Source organism: Sturnira hondurensis, unplaced genomic scaffold (assembly GCF_014824575.4).
Source record: "Sturnira hondurensis isolate 20B ecotype Veracruz unplaced genomic scaffold, ASM1482457v3 Scaffold0009178, whole genome shotgun sequence".
Classification (NCBI taxonomy): Eukaryota; Metazoa; Chordata; class Mammalia; order Chiroptera; family Phyllostomidae; genus Sturnira; species Sturnira hondurensis.
In genome coordinates this window covers 2,361,017-2,377,947 of record NW_028081809.1, presented here as the reverse complement: position 1 = coordinate 2,377,947, position 16,931 = coordinate 2,361,017, and the positions used below count along the sequence as shown (strand labels likewise).

The 16,931-nt window shown below is 40.0% G+C and overlaps 1 protein-coding gene across 2 annotated transcripts in view; it reads right to left on the bottom strand.

Annotated features, from left to right (window-relative positions):
* AFF3 (ALF transcription elongation factor 3) overlaps window positions 1-16,931 on the bottom strand; it is a 576,292-nt gene that overhangs the window by 108,360 nt on the left and 451,001 nt on the right. For both annotated transcript variants that reach the window (XM_037056780.1, XM_037056779.1), the window contains one exon: window positions 16,460-16,511. In XM_037056780.1, coding sequence (XP_036912675.1) covers window positions 16,460-16,511 — 52 coding nt within the window. The remainder of the gene's footprint in view (window positions 1-16,459; window positions 16,512-16,931) is intronic.

The following is a 16,931-nucleotide window of genomic DNA, read 5'->3' as shown; positions in this document are numbered from 1 at the left end:
TATAAGAAATTAACTTTTTTACCAGCATTTTTCTGTAAAGGCTTCTATTAAGGTAACAAAAATAAGGGGCTACTTGTGGTCCCCACTGAGCAGGTGGTATTACCAGCCTCTAGCCTTCTGTTCCAAACATAAATATTTTGTGCTCCTAAAGAATATGTTCACAAAACTCAATTCCCATTAACTGTGAGCTTAGTTTGCTTGTTACCAATAGTCTCAAAATGTTTAGGTTGCTTTGAGAGGTGACAGAATTATGCAAGTAACAATATACAAGCATGTTCGATTTCAAACATCTTTGTTGTATGTCATACATAATTAGGGTACAAGTTTAAACTCTAAGTCCCCAATTTTTACATAATTTTCTCTTGTCCAAGTGGTATGTGTTTATTACAGAAAAAACTACTACATATAACAAGCCAAACAACAGCAAACCCAAACAAAAACAGCCTCCATCCCATCATGGTTACTGTTAGCTGTTTGCTATGACTCTATCCGTACATTACATGTAAAACAACAAAATCAGGGGACAGTCTGAGCAAGGTCTTGCATCTGAGAGAAACATAAAAATTCCATAAGAGCCTTGAAAAAAATAAGGTAAATAGCAAAGGGTCTTGACAAAAGGGTCAAGGGGGATAGGCTGCACACTCCGTAGCGCCCCTCAGAATCTTCTGCACTTGGTTGTCTTGTCTGACCCCCACGCCGTGTAGCAGCTGCCTCCTGTCTCTTCTCTCTCTGCCTCCTTCCCTCCTCCTCACTCTTTCCTCCAAAACTCCAGCCCACCATTCTCTCCCCCTCCCACCTTCTAGACCTATTTTTCTATAATTAAGTCCTTGTCTTCTCTTATATAAGTCAATGAACTTACATTCTTCCTGTACTCCCTCCCTTCCATTACTTAAATAAGCATTTTTAAAAAGTTCCAGTAATACAAATAAAGAACACTCTTGAGAGTTCTGGCCAAGATAGAGGTGTAGGTAGAAACCCTTCACTTCCTTGCACAACCAAAAGGAAGATAACATCCAATCTAAAATCAACGAACAACTAGAAGTACCAGAGAATCAAACTGCATGGAACTCTGACAACCAAGGAATTAAAGAAACAGTTAATCAGAACAACGAGACCAGTAAGATGGTGGAGGGAGAGAACCCACCACAAGACAGCTGATCGTGCAGGTGGAACTGGCGGAGAGAACCCCTGTGAGGTGGCAGACCACGTGGGCAGAGCTGGCTGGACTGGACACTGAGACTCAGAGCTGACTGTGGACTATGGTGGTTGCCGTGGTGGGAGAAACTCCCAGTCTCACATGAGAGTTGGTTGGAAAGTGGGCTAGAACCAAGCAGGGGAGTTGCACTGTTCCCTCTCTGGCCCCTCTCCACCAGGCACCACCACAGTGCAGCAAGGAGGGGTGCCTTGGTCTGGTGCACACCTAAGGCCCTGTCCCCTTACAACGTAACAGGTGCCCTGAGACATACAAATGTGGCCCAAACAAGAGAACAAAGTAAAACTTTGGAAAGAGAGCTAAGTGATAAGGAGATAGCCAACCTATCTGATGGAGAATGGAAAGCCCTGGTAATCAAAATGCTCACAAAAATGATTGAGCTTGGTCAGAAAATGAAAAAACAAGGGAAAGATACTCAAAATGAAATAAGGCAAAATATTCAGGGAACCAACAGTGACAGGAAGGAAACCAGGACTCAAAGCAACAATTTGGAACAAAAGGAAAAAATAAACATCTAACTGCAACAGAATGAAGAAACAAGAATCCAAAAAAATGAAGAGACTTAGGAACCTCAGAGATAACCTGAAACATTCCAATATCCAAATTATAGGGGTGCCAGAAGAAGAGGAACACCAAGACCAAGAAATTGAAAACTTATTTGAACAAATAATGACAGAAAACTTCCCCAATCTGGTGAAGGAAATAGATTTCCAGGGAAGTCCAGGAAGCTCAGAGAGTCCCAAAGGTATTGGATCCAAGGACGAACACACCAAGGCACATCATCATCAAGCTACCCAAGATTAAAGATCAAGAGAGAATCTTAAAAGCAGCAAGAAGAAAGGAGAGAGCTACCTACAAAGGAGTGCCCACAGACTATCAGCTGATTTCTCAAAAGAAACCTTGCAGGCAAGAAGGAGCTGCAAAGAAGTATTAGAAGTCATGAAAATCAAGGACCTACATTTAAGAACACTCTATCCAGCAAAGCTATCACTTAGAATGGAATGGCAGATAAAGTGCTTCCCAGATAGGGTCAAGTTAAAGGAGTTCATCATCACCAAGCCATTATTATATGAAATATTAAAGGGACTTATCCAAGAAAAAGAAGATAAAAAATATGAACAGTAAAATCACAACAAACTCACAACTATCAACAAATGAACCTAAAAAAAAGAAAGAAAAACAATGACAACAAAAACTAAGCAAACAACTACAACAGGAACAGATTCAGAGAAATGGACACCATATGGAGGGATTTCAGTGGGGAGGGGAAGGGAGGAATGGGGGGAAAAGGTACAGGGAAGAAGAAGCATAATTAGTAGGCATAAAATAGCTGGGGAGAGGTCAAAAATGGTATAGGAAACAGAGGACTCAAAGAACGTATAGGTACAACCCATGGATATGAACTAAGGGGGGATGCTAGAGGGTTGGGGGGTGGAGGGGGGATAAAGGGGGAAAATTGGGAAAACTGTAATAGCATAATCAATAAAATATACTTAAAAAGAAAAAGAACACTCCTAAGGGGAAAAGAAAGGAAAAATGGAGGGGTTGGGAGATGTAGAAATATGTTAATAGTTTTCCACTCAGATATACATCTATATCTACTTATATCAATATAAACTATTTTGTTAACCTACTTTAGTATTTTTGTCCAGGTCTGTCAAGGTTGGCTTGCTCAGGCTGACAGGGCAGGCCCTGGAGAGAAGCCCAGATCTGCCTTGGCTTCACTGTGTAATTCAGGACAGAGGGTGAGGAGAAGGAGACTGGACAAAGTTTGAATTCTGCCGGTTTCAGTGCAGAGAGAACCGATGAGGCACTGAGTGGATGCTAACACAAGCCAAGCTTTCTCTGGGGATGCTAAAAAGAGGAAGTGTAGGCATTGTCTCTTAGACTAGCATTTGCAAAGAAGATAGGAGGGTTTCAGTTTTCTTTTCCTCAAGAAGTTTATAGGTAAAATCATATTGTTTGTCCCACAGCTTGCCAGAAACTCCTGGGGGAGAATTCTTTTTACACCTGGCCTCACCATGAGAGGACGGCATAAACAAAGCAAGTGCCTGCCTGGGTCAGGTCCAGGCAGGTGAAAGATGGCTGAGGATTCCTCAGGCAAATGGGCCCAACCCACTGGTGCTGCTGGATGATGGCAGGAGATCCAAGCTCAGTGGTCAATTGTCAGACGTGTGAGACTGGCAGAAAGACCTGGATTCTGGGACAGAGCACTGGCAAGGCTTTCGTGACTTCCACGTGAGTGAATGAATGTGTGTGCATGCGCACATGTGTGCTTGTCTAACATTTACAATGTCAAAGTGAAAGCAAATGCACTAGAATAACCAGCATATCTGATGATGACTGAGTTGCTTGAAGATACCCTACTTAGAGATAGATAGCATGCAAATTTAAATTTCTGGTTATTGAGAGTAGAAGGTTAAATTTGGGGCATGAAGCATGATGCAATCTAAGTCCTGCAGGTTGTACCTGGGCTTGGTGGCCTGCTCCTCAGGGCTCTGGTCACCACATACTCCTGGAACTCATCTCACTGGACAGTTTCAGTGCAGGCCAGATCTAGAGCATAGCCAACATGGTGATGGCTCAGTAACAATGCTCATCTTTGGCACAGCAGGTGGATAGTGGGTTTAATCACTTCCCACTTTGTTGGGTTTGCCAAATGCCTTTTGGAGCTTTGAGCCAAGTTCTTAAGCTACCTCGATATGATGCTTGGTGGAGTCCCACTCACTTTCCACTGACCTTGGGAGGTGGCTGAGTATTATGAATGTAACTCAGGCCTAAGCTGTGGAATGCAAATGTTACTTTGTTCTCACATAAAGGCAAGATAGAAGTAACATAAATGATTTGATAGTTTTGTTAAACATGCAACCTGTGTCGGAAGAACCAAAATTTAAGTTTGTTTTTATGTTTCTCTTAAACGTCTCTTTTATTCAGACAAAATAGCAGTAGTTTAAGGTGAAAACAGGTTTGCAATGGTTAGGAAACATTCTCAAAATTGCATTTTGCAAATTAATTATGTAATGTAAAAAAAAGCTGAACCTATTCTGATTGTGTTATTATGGGTGTCAGAATTTCACCTCTCAAGTGTCCACTGCTTTATGGTTTACACATTAAAGTTTTTCACATAGTATGTTGTAATTACCCTCCTCCTTGAACTAACTGCCTTGGACTTTAAGGTCCAGGTTGAAAGGAGAGGTACCCAGAGACATGTTGCTGAACCAAAGCTCCCAGAGAGAGACTTTGGTTAATTTGCACTCTCACACTTTGGTAGTGAAAAGAGGGCCATGTTTGGTGGTCAGACATTTTGGGGACTATTCTGTCCACTTGTTGAAGATGGTCTTGTTCCACTCAGCACAACCCGTCGGCTATGGGTTGGATTGCGATGGAACTAGGAAGTGCCCTGGGCATTGAATTACTACAAATGATTGTGCTCCATGTGGAAACAACAGGCTAAGAGAATCTCCAGAGAAAAACTGTTCTTATGAGATAACTAGCCCCACTTGGAAAATATTTGGAAAAACACAAGCAAAACCAAATCTTGCCAAGTGTATATCTGGACCAAACACCTGAAAGCCTTTACTAAATGAAATCACCCAAGCCTGGACAGCACTGATAGCACACATTCTAGGGAGCATCCACTCTTGAATGGTTACACCTCTGAAAAAGCTATGGAAGAAAAAAAAAACTGTTAGAAACATTAGGACAAAGGGCTACTCCTCTGCGTTAAATAGGAGCGTCCTCTGGAGGGAGAATCCCACTTCCTCTGCCAACCAGCAGCCCTGCTGCCTGGCAGCTGTACTGGAGAGGACGGTGCCCATCAGCTCAGGATGCGTGGCCCTTCTGTTCTCCACATGGACAGTCTGTCTTGGTGGTACTGATATGCACCACTAAGAAAAACTTGGCTTAGCTTTAAAAAAATGTAATAGTGAGTCCTTCAGCTTCATAAAGCAGTGATTCTCGTTTTTGTTATCTGTTTTACCAAATTTAATGGATCATCTTGTAATCTTTAAACAATGTTTCCACTTTCCCGATGTCCATTCAAGGGTCCTCAGACTGCAAGCGTATCTTATGGTCCAGCCTGGTTGGATGCAACCAAATCTACATTGATCTCAATCAGGTTTCCAGAGAAGATCGGAGAAAATATTTTAGGAAACAAGGTTGGGCCTTTTTACATCTGTGTTCAGTGACATTTAAGGTGGCTGATCATTTCAATTTTGGAAATTACAGTTCATTAACAAGAAAAAAAGGCAATTACATTTTTGTGTTTCTCCACCTAGGACAGGACTTTTCACAAATGTTTATATAGAGCCGCATGATATAATGAAACTGGTCACCTTAAAAGAATTTTACATTTGCCTAATGGTGACAGTAACACTTTCATGGTAAAATGTAATTACTTAACTAAGTTTTAGGACTTTAAGAAAAACAAAGAGAAACCATCTGATGAACACTGGGTTTCACTGATTGTAACTGAAGGTTCGAATATATTATTATTTCATATACAAATGACGAAGATCTGATAGGCAGTAGTTTTCAGTCAGAGTTATTGTTCTGTGTCCATATGAAAAAGAAACCAATTTTTCAGTATGGTTAAACTGCATAAGACTAAACATACAATGATAAACTACTCTTTTTCTTCTATTTTGCTCTTAGGTTTAGCATATGTAATACTATGTGCTGGTTTTGTATAGGCAATGAAGGAGGAGTATTTCCTGGCATTTAAAATTCACTTCCAATATGAGGCTAAATTATCACAGAGAATATTGCTGATATGGAATTCATCAAAACCAATGAGCCAGAATCTTGTACAAGGTATGGCACTTAGTAGGCATTCAAGATCATTCTCAGAATTACTTTTATATAAAAGTTTTCTAGCTCTTATTTGACTACCAATAATATCTGCAATACAGCTCATTTCTAATGCAGAAGAAACTTGACTTTGGAGCCTTGCCCCTCAAACCTGGTCCTGATTACTACTTCAACTCCTGTTTATATAATACTGCACAATTTTGGCAGGATTCAAGAGCACATACCAGGGTGTTGGCTTTTATGAATCTCCTGGGATGTGAATGTCAAGCTGACTGGATGAACTCTGGCCACAAATCCCAGACAAGCACAATGACTCTATTTATTCAGACTTGGCCGCCTGAATGCAGATTGACTCTGCGGGTAATAAATTTTCACAGGCCAAGAACTTCAGCATCAACCAAGCTGATCCTGAGAAGAAAAATGCACCCAGGGAAGTGCAGTTGGGCTGCTAAAACCTCCTATATTTTTCTTCCACGTCTGCATATCATTCAGCTAATTCATCTGGTCACTGATTGACAGGCTTTCTGTTATGCAATTGTCATATTAAAAAGGAACAAGGGAAAAAATGAACAACACCCACTGCAGTGGGCAATCTGCTTTTAATATTATACCCCAAGCTGATGTTTGTTTTCCAGTGACCTCTAAGGTAAAGAACAGAGAATCAGCATAGGAATATTCCCTGTGCGTCCCCACAAGAAGCCCAGGGTATCAACATGCAAGAAGAGCAATTCAGCACTCAGAACTGTCCCACCTACAGTCTTGACACCCTGGTACAGCCAGGCTCTCAATTCACACTGAGATTCTTTTAGAGAGATATGATTAGTAGTACATGCACTCAAATAAGACATAGATAGGCTCTTTAACTGGAAGATTTATGTTAACTACCTAGATGTCTATTAAATTAATTGTGCTCTCCAAATATTGATTGGGGATTAAAAGGTAACTTTTCTTCATGGTGAGAAGTAAATTATGCCAGTAGGAAAATTTCCCTCTATAGATTTTATCCAATGATCATGGCCTGCAAGATTAAAATCGTCAGTTTAAGTGGGTAAACCTTGCTCATTTACAGAGAAAAATGCAGTTATATAATGAAAATGAAAAGGCTGCCTAATATGTGTGGATAATGTAATTACTGGAAGCTGTAGGCACATATGCAGCCATTCAAACTGGATCCTGCTTCCCTACTCTCCGTGAGCTTTTTTTGTATTTGCCATCTCTGAAACACTACCTCACTTGACACTATCTTGGCTGCTCCTTACTGAGAGCCTTAATCCTGTGTAACTCTCCTGATACCTAAGCTGTAATAATGTCATCTAGATATCTGCTGTGTCCAACCTCCCAAGCTCACCCTGACATGAAAGGCAGGGCAGTCCTTTTCAACAAATGGAAAGGCATGCAATATAATTCATATCTTCCTTCCAAATCCATCTTAAAAGTTTTTTTGGTACTTAGTAACTTCAGGAATAATTTTGTCTTAAATCTTCTAATTACTTCACATTCTTCCAGGGAAACACTGCTCTTTGGAATCATTAAAACAAAGAATTACAGAAAAGGAGACCAAACAAAGAAGCTACATGCGTCGTGTGTCCTTCCTGTACCAAGATAAACAAGAGAACTATTCTCTTATTGTTTGTCCTACTCCCACTTTGAGCCCCATGAAGTATGAACATTATAGGAGCAAACGTGAGGATATGCTTCCATTTCAATTACATCTCTAAACTTCCTGAGTAAACCCCATCACAACCCCATCTCTAGAGGGTATAGCAAAAATTCTGCTATCCTTGTAAGGGACAGTTGTGGAGAAACCCATTCTCTTAGTTTTGAAGACTTCTGTTTGAGATAATTTCTGAAAATTTATAACCTCAATATGGCTTGGCATTAAGCCTATTTAACGAGTGTCTATAGACATTTATATGGAGACTGGATAGATGCCTCCCTCCTAAATAGGTAGATGATTTGTGCATTAATCTATAGTCAACTTATAATCTTGGGTCTCATGTTTCAGTCTTCTCTGTCAATACCTTTGATCTTTGGGTAGGACTAATTTGAAAAATTATAGTGTTCAGTAAAAGAAATAAAAATAGAGAAAGTAATCTTTGACAATGGACAGTGGACAGCAGGAAATGCTGTCAACTCCTTTCAACACCGTGCCGTGAACCATGAATCCATTCAGCAGTAACTTAGCACCTCTGCTGTGCTAGACACAGTCCCTGCCCTCAGGAAACCTCCAGTGTAGTTGGTAGAAATAGATATTTTAAAATGTAAAAATAACACATAACTAAAATTATAATGAGACTTAAGAAGAAAGGTTGAAGTTATGAAACGGACTAACCATGGTCCAATTTAGATAAGGAGGAAGCTTCTTGAGGAAGTGAAAGTTACATTGCATTTTCTAGGTAGGTAGGTGATGATCAGGGAAAATGAGAGCATTGAGGACTACGGTGGCCCTGAAGAAGCTGAGTGTGGCTTGGAGGAGCCGAGACAAGGCCCATGTGGCTGAAGTGCTATGAATGAGCTCAATGTGTAGTGAAGGGGCAGAGTGGGTGATGCCAGGCTATGCAGGGTCGCGTTGGCCCTGGGTTTTATCCCAAGTGGAATGGTAAATATATGTAAGGTGTTAGACCAAGAAAAGACTTCATCTTATTTACATTTTTAAGAGATGAGTATGAGGAGATTGTATTATAGAAGATAAGGAACAGAAACATGCCAGTGTCTACTAGACTGGTTTAGATGATCCAGGATGGAAAGAGGTGAATGGACTAATATTTAATTTTGGAGGTAGAATTTACATGACTTAGTGATGAAACTAACATTTAAGTGGGAACAGGAGTCGTCAGATGATCCAGCATTTCTAGGCTTGAAAAACAGTGCATCTGGCAGTTCCACTTTTAGAAGTGGAAACATTCACAAGAAGAGCATATCTGAGTGTGGGTGGGTAAAGGGTGGAAGACCAGAAGGTGAAATGCTTATGAGACATCCAAGTGGAAAAGTCAAGTAGGTCTGCAGTTGAGAAGAGAGCTCTGAGCTGAGAATATAACTTTAGAAATTGTAAGCACATAAGAATTTAAGATCATGGGAATGAATGAGGTCATTTAGACAGAGAGGAAGGGAGTAGGGGAGGAAGTCGAGAGAAGGAAGTGGAGAAGAGAAATCAGGAATAAAAGCTAAACGACTTCAAAATTTAAGGTTAGATAGAGAAGGAGCAGTCAGCAAAGAAGCCTGAGAAAAAACAGCCAGAAGGGCAGGAAACAAAACAGAAGTGGTTGGTATAAGACATCTCAAGAAAGGTGGGTGATCAATAGCTTTCAGTGCTGAATGCTGTATATCTTCTGGTAAGATAAGAGACTGAAAAGAACCCAGTACATCTGGATCTGTGGATGTCATTGCTGACCCAATGAGTAGTTCTGGTGGAGAGGTGGGACAGAAGTTAAGGGAACAAGTCCCCAAACAACTGAGAGGAAATGGGATGGATTTTCCATAAGAGGAATGTAGTGTTTTCAGTAACAGAAGGAAAGGGAGAGAAAGAGTAAAGGTAAAGGTAGCTGTGTGGATCTGGTTATGGGAAGGTGAGACTTTCCTATTAGATGCCAGCCAGCCATGGTATTCACTAGGGAAATAAAAACAAATGAGATACAAAATCAGATTCAGGATGCTCACTCAGGAAGTCAAGAAGATCGAAAAACAAGTCCCATATTATCCACATATTATCCATTCTGTGGTGGCGGTAATTACAGGAGACTGAGGGAAAAAACTTATAGAATGACATCACCAGTGAACTGTTGTAAGTTACGTATATATAATGTGATACCTAGAACAGGCACTAAAAAAGCTACACGACGAGATACAATAGAAATAAAAAATACTACAGATAAGTAAAAATGAAGTTCCACAAAATATTCAAGGAACGTATAGGAAGCCAAAAAGGAAAACAAAAAACAAAAAAGAAGATAAAAGAACAAACAGAAAGCAAAAAATAAAGTGGCAGACTTAAGTGCTAATGTAGTAATAATTACATTAAATGTAAATGGTCCAAACACATTAATTAAATGACAGACATTGGCAAAGTGGATTAAATCACAACAACAATATGCTGTCTATACGAAACTCATTTCAAATTACCATGATATAAATAGGTTGAAAATAAAAAGAATGGAAATAGTTACATTATACAAACATTAATCAAAAGAATAATGCAGTGGCTACATTGATAAAGTAGACTTCAGAACAAAAAATTAGCACAGACAGAATGGACACTGCAATGATAAAAGGGTTAATCAGCCAAGACAGAGCAACCCTAAATGTTATGCATCAAATAACAGAGCTGCAAAATATGTGAAGTGTATACTGATAGAATGGAAAGGAGAAATAGATAAGCCCACAGTTATAGTAGGAGATTTCAACACTCCTCTTTCAACAATCAATAGAGCAACTGTATAGAAAGTCAGCAAGGGCACAGAATAACTCAACAACAGGATGTAATTGATATTTATAGTGCGCTCTACCCAACATCAGCAGAGTACAGATTTTTTCAAGTCTCGTGAAATAGATACCAACATCGATCATATGTGGGGCCATAAAAAATACTCTATAAATTCACAAGAATTTAAATCACAGAGAATATGTTCTTTGAACATAATGGAACCAAAATAGAAACCAATAAAAGATGACAAGAAATCTCTAAACACTTGGAAATGAAACAATACACTTCTAAATAATCCATGTACCAAAAAGGAAGTCTCACTTAACTGAATGACAATGAAAATACAACATATCAAAATTTGTGGGATACAGCTTGGGCAGTGGTGGGAGCGCAATGTATGGCACTAAATGCTTATATTATGAAAGAGGAAGTCTCAAAGCAAAATCTAAGCTTATTCAGGAAACTAGAGAAGGAAGAGAAAAATGAGCCAAAGCAAGCAGGAGACAAATTATAAAAATAAATCAATGAAATGGAAAATAGAAAACCTGAGAGAGAACATCAATGAAACAAAAAGTTTGAAAAGATTAATAAAATCAATAAATGTTTCGAGAGAATGACAAAGACAAAAACAAAGAAGATCAGTATCAAGAATGAGACGGGCTATCACTGTAACCCCAGACATCAAAAGGACAATACCGTTCTACACACATAAATATGACAACTAAAATGTCATGATGGAGTAATTATTTGGAGAGCACATACTACCATAACCTAACCAATAGGAAAAAATCTGAATAACCCATTAACTATTAAAAAAAACAGAATGTGTAAGTTTTTAAAACCTCTAGGCCCCCATGGTTTTACCAGGGAATTCTGACAAACATTTAAAGGGGAAGTACCATTAATTTTATGCAATCTCTTCAAAAAAGGGAAGAGCAGGAACACTTTTCAATTCATTTTATAAGCCAGTCTTGCCTTATATCAGGGGTGTCAAACTCATTTTCACCGGGGGCTACATCAGCCTCATGGTTGCCTTCAAAGGGCCGAATGTAATTTCAATTCCTTAATAGTCAAGGAGTAGTTACATTTACACAGTCCTAAAATTATTTTGGCCCTTTGAAGGCAACTGCAAAGCTGATGTGGCCCCTGGTGAAAATGAGTTTGACATGCCTGCCTTATATCAAAACCAGACAAAGATGATACAAAAAAAGAAACCTGAAGAATGACATTTCTATCCAGAGTTCCAGACAAGATGGAGGCATAGGCAGACCTGTTGCTTCCTCGCACAACCAAAAGGAGGATAACCACCAGCCTGAAATCAGTAAACATCACAAAACACCAGAAAATCAAACTGAATGGAACTCTCACAATAAAGGAATTAGAGAAAAAATCAACCAGAACCACCAGACTGCTAAGGCAGTGGATCATGCAGCAGACTCAAAAAAACCTTGGGGGTGCAGTGGACCTCCCAGGTGGGGCTGGCTGCCCAGCTTGGTGGGCTGCAAGGGAGGGGCTGACTTAAGGGGACTCAGAGGTGGCTGTGGACTATGGTAGTTGCAGCGGTTGTGATGGTAGGAAAAGCTCCCAGTCTCACACAAGAGTCCGTTGAAAAGTATGCTAGAGACCAGCAGGCCACCGCATTATTCCCTCTCTGGCCCTTCCCCAACAGGTTTTGCTGCAGGGCAGCAAAGCGGGTTTCCCTGCCCTCGTGAAAACCTAAGGCCCTGCCCCCTCACAACCTATCAACTGTGCCAAGACATAGAAATATGGCCCAAATGAAAGAACAGAATAAAGCCTCAGAAAGAGAGCTAAGCGAGGAGGAGATCGCCAACCTATTTGATGGAGAATTGAAAGCCCTGGTAATGAAAATGCGCCAAGCACAACCAAGATCTGATTGAGCTTGGTTGAAAAATAAAAAAACAATACCCAAAGTGAAATAAAGCAAAATGTTCAGGGGACCAACAATGACGAGAAGCAAACCAAGTCCCAAAGCAATGATTTGGAACAAAAGGAAAAAAAATCCATCAAAATGAAGAAACAAGAATTCAAAAAGGCGAAGAGACTCTTACAAACCTCTGGGACAACCTGAAACATTCCAATATCTCAAGTATAGAAGGAGAAGAAGAAGACCAAGAAATTGAAAACTTATTTGAACAAATAATGTTGGAAAAGTTCCCCAGTCTGGTGAAGGAAATAGACTTCCAGGAAGTCCAGGAAGCTCAGAGAGTCCCAAAGGTATTGGATCCAAGGACGAACACACCAAGGCACATCATCATCAAGCTACCCAAGATTAAAGATAAAGAGAGAATCTTAAAAGCAGCAAGAAGAAAGGAGAGAGCTACCTACAAAGGAGTGCCCACAGACTATCAGCTGATTTCTCAAAAGAAACCTTGCAGGCAAGAAGGAGCTGCAAAGAAGTATTAGAAGTCATGAAAATCCCAAGGATCTACATTTAAGAACACTCTATCCAGCAAAGCTATCACTTAGAATGGAATGGCAGATAAAGTGCTTCCCAGATAGGGTCAAGTTAAAGGAGTTCATCATCACCATGCCATTATTATATGAAATATTAAAGGGACTTATCCAAGAAAAAGAAGATAAAAAATATGAACAGTAAAATCACAACAAACTCACAACTATCAACAAATGAACCTAACTAAAAAAAAGAAAGAAAAACAATGACAACAAAAACTAAGCAAACAACTACAACAGGAACAGATTCAGAGAAATGGACATCACATGGAGGGATTTCAGTGGGGAGGGAAGGGAGGAATGGGGGGAAAAGGTACAGGGAAGAAGAAGCATAATTAGTAGGCATAAAATAGCTGGAGAGAGGTCAAAAATGGTGTAGGAAATAGAGGGCTCAAAGAACTTACAGGTCCAACCCATGGACATGAACTAAGGGGGGGAAACACTGGAGGGTTTCAGGGGCAGGGTGGAGACGGGGTACAGAGGGAAAAGTTGGGAAAAGTGTGACAATAATCAATAAAAAGTGTGAGCATAATCAATAAAAATATTATTAATGAAAAAATAAGAATGATATTTCTCATGAAGAGAAAGAGGCAAATGTGAGGATATGGACTGACTGGAATACTCTTACATTGCCAGTGGGAGTATCAACTGTACAACCACTTTGGAAAATGGTTTGGGATAATCTACTCAAGAGGAACACACTCACCAACAAGTTTAATTGTAGTGTGTGGCTTATGAATGTTCACGAAATTGTTTTCTTAGGTTAGATGTGCTTTTCTCCATGTATGGTTTGCTCAATTATAAGGGAATGAAAAAAGAATGGAGGGCTATTGGATCTGGTGACATGAAGATGACATGAAGGTAAGCACAAGTTCTGAGGGAGTGGCAGGCTTTGGAGACCTCATATTAATTCCAATTTTACAAATGGTGGTACTAGAGCAGAGAGCAGTTCAGGAAGTGGACCAAGGTTGCAAAACTACTGAGTAGTAAAGCAAGGATTAGAACCCCAGGAGCAGGGCTGCTGAGCCTGTTCTAATCCACTAAGCTACCTTTCTCTTTATCTTTGAGAGCACAAAGGCAATGAGGAGAAAGGAAACATTAGATAGGAGTATTCACACACACTAGTGTCCGAGGCAAGTTTAGGAAGGGCAAGCAGACACAGCAACTTGACGCTTTGTAGGTGTCTCTTTGCCACAGTGGCTCTAAAGGCTAGTGATCAAGTCTCAGGACAACTAGGTAAAAAGTTAAGCATTTTACTTTACTATATTTACGTAGACAGGGAAATAGACAATATATTTTTGAAAGATTTTGTGTTAAGACACAAGCTGATTACATCTGAAAAATCAGCCAAATGCCGGGAATTGCAGTACGTGCACGGAGCGCTACAGGTGTGCACAGGCTCCATCCATTCTTTCAGGGCACAGTTGTATTTTGGTCTTAGAGAGAAAAAATATACCGTGTCATTAGACTTTTTTTTAGAAGCATGGAAATTACAATTTTGTGATTAGGCCAGGGTATAATTATAGGCCAGAGCCCAATAACTTAATATAATTAGTGTTACAGCAATCACTGAAACTACCACACAAAAACCACTCTGTGAAGCCTTAATTAAAACAGAGGAGATTACTGTATAAAAATCATTCATTCTGTCAGCTGCTTTCATCGCAAAAGGTAGGAAGCTGCAAAATGGGGACCAAATGCAAGAATAAAGAGTCTGACCTTATATTCACAATACAATGTTATCAACGGCTATAGATGAGAAAGAAGTCGCTAATAAAGCAAGAGAAGGTAACAGAAAGTTCTTGCTGCCTTCAAGGACATCTTCGATAAGTGGTTGTTTGAAACTGAGTTTGCAATAATAATACTTCCTGGAAATAACTCAGGAAATTCTTTCCAAATTAAGAAAAGTCTTGTTGAATGAAATTGTTAATTCCTTTTCTGTATTATTTTGTTAAAAGATTTAATTTATTTTTTATTTTTAGAAAGAGGGGAAAGGAGGGAGAAACATCAATCAGTTGCCTCTCGTATACTCCCTGACGGGGAACGAATCTGCAACCCCGGCATGCGCCCTGTCTGGAAATCGAACCCATGACCTCTCATTTTGGACACGTGGGATGATGTCCAATCAACTGAGCCACACCGGTTGGGGCTGTGAACCCCTTCTTCTAGCACAAAGTTTACACAATCTACACATTTGATATGACTTAATCCACAATACACCTATCTGAACTTCTTGGGAAAACACTCACAGAGATGAAGTCATTTGCTTATAGTCACAGAGACAAGGAACCAAAATCAGGAGTGAAGTCATTCTCCGGTTCTAGCACAGCTGCTGTGTTATGCATAGCTGACCACCCTGGTGTGTGCACCCAAAACAAATTAATCAGTCTCTAGGCCTCCAAGGCCCGAGTGGTCTCCCTTGCTCAGTTAACGTTCTTTCACTTGAGGTTTTCTCCACTTGCCCATCCAGTTTCAAGACTCACTGAGTTCTGTCTCAGGCCCGGTTTCTTCTTTGGTTGCCTCCCCACCTCTCACAAGGAGAGCAGACCCCTTTGTGATCCCACAGCACATGCTGCTCAGATGCTCTTCCTGGAAGTTTCCTTTGACTTTTCTTTCACCTCTGCACTCTCTGCGCATTGTTTGCATTCACATGTCTAGACAGGTGCATTACCTGCACAGCATTCTGTAGTACCTTATAAAAAATTGACTCTCTCAAGAGCAACTGAATAGCACAAGTGTCTTGTAGCACATGTAAAAATGACTTAAAAAAAAAACTCTGAATCGTTTTTAGACCTATCACATTTATCCAAACCTGACAAAATACAATACAGGTAACAAGAAAAAGGAAACAGAAATGTAGGGAAATCTGTCTTCAGCGGTTTCAAACTTGCTTTAAAGTACAAGCGTTGCCTGAAGTATAGAGGTGAAAGTGATGAATGTTACGTAGGTATTTTTTTCACTTTAACTGACTGATCAGAAGAGCATTTACAAACCCCTGACTGGTGTCTTGAGCTGATAAATCAACACCAAAGGAGAACAATCTCAAGCACATTTATCATTAAGACAAACAGGCTATTCTGAGCACAATTATTTTTTGTTCATCATTTTAGCTCACCTCCATGCTTGCATCTTTTCGGTGTTAATAATATCTGTATAAGACTTCTCAATATTTAATGCTTACAGCTTGCCTGTTGCATGCTGCTGATGTTAAGATCACATGTTTGGTCTCTAGAAGGCTGGTTAGCTTTCCAAAAAGAGTTTCTATTTCACTGAAGCAAGCCTGACCCCAGTCAGCTTCCTTGTAATAGCTGTTGTTGGTTTCAGTGCCATAAAAACCACAAAATTACAATTTTAAGGGAAATTAGGGCCAAGACATTTTAACAGACTTGCCCAATGGCATTGCATCTTGTAATTAGCAGAGGACACCCAGCATCATAGAACACGGTAAGTTAGCATTTGCATGACTCAGGGGAAACCCAGGCCAGTCTCTCAGGTCAGCATCACCATGCCGCATTCAAACAGCACAATGTAAAAGATAACCTTACCTGTTCATTCTCCTCTTCATCACTACTTAGCTTAAGGTCATCTTCTAGCATTCTGGAAGAAGGAACAAAGTAGTACAGATAGTTAGCAAATTCAAAATAATTTACCAACTCTGAATTAGAACAATGTTTCAGTAATAAGCCTATTTGACTTAACTAATTTTAAAAAGTATTCATTTTAAGCCCTTTTTCTGTGATGCACTTAGAAGTGACAAACTGCCACATCATGAAAATTCACCCTCATAATTAGTCATAAGATAAGATGGGCTGCTTTTCCTTGTGAAATTTAACCCCACAATTACTTGTCCAGTGTTTTCCATGTGGCAGGTGCTGAGCTACGTCTCCATTTCCATTCCTGGTAAACAGAATCAAAGGGCAAGCAGACCTCTGCCAAGAGCTGTAAGTGTGAGCTACAGCTGCTTAGGTCTCCACAAGTCAGAGCTCTGGGGAGGACATCTGCCCAAAGACCCTGCTG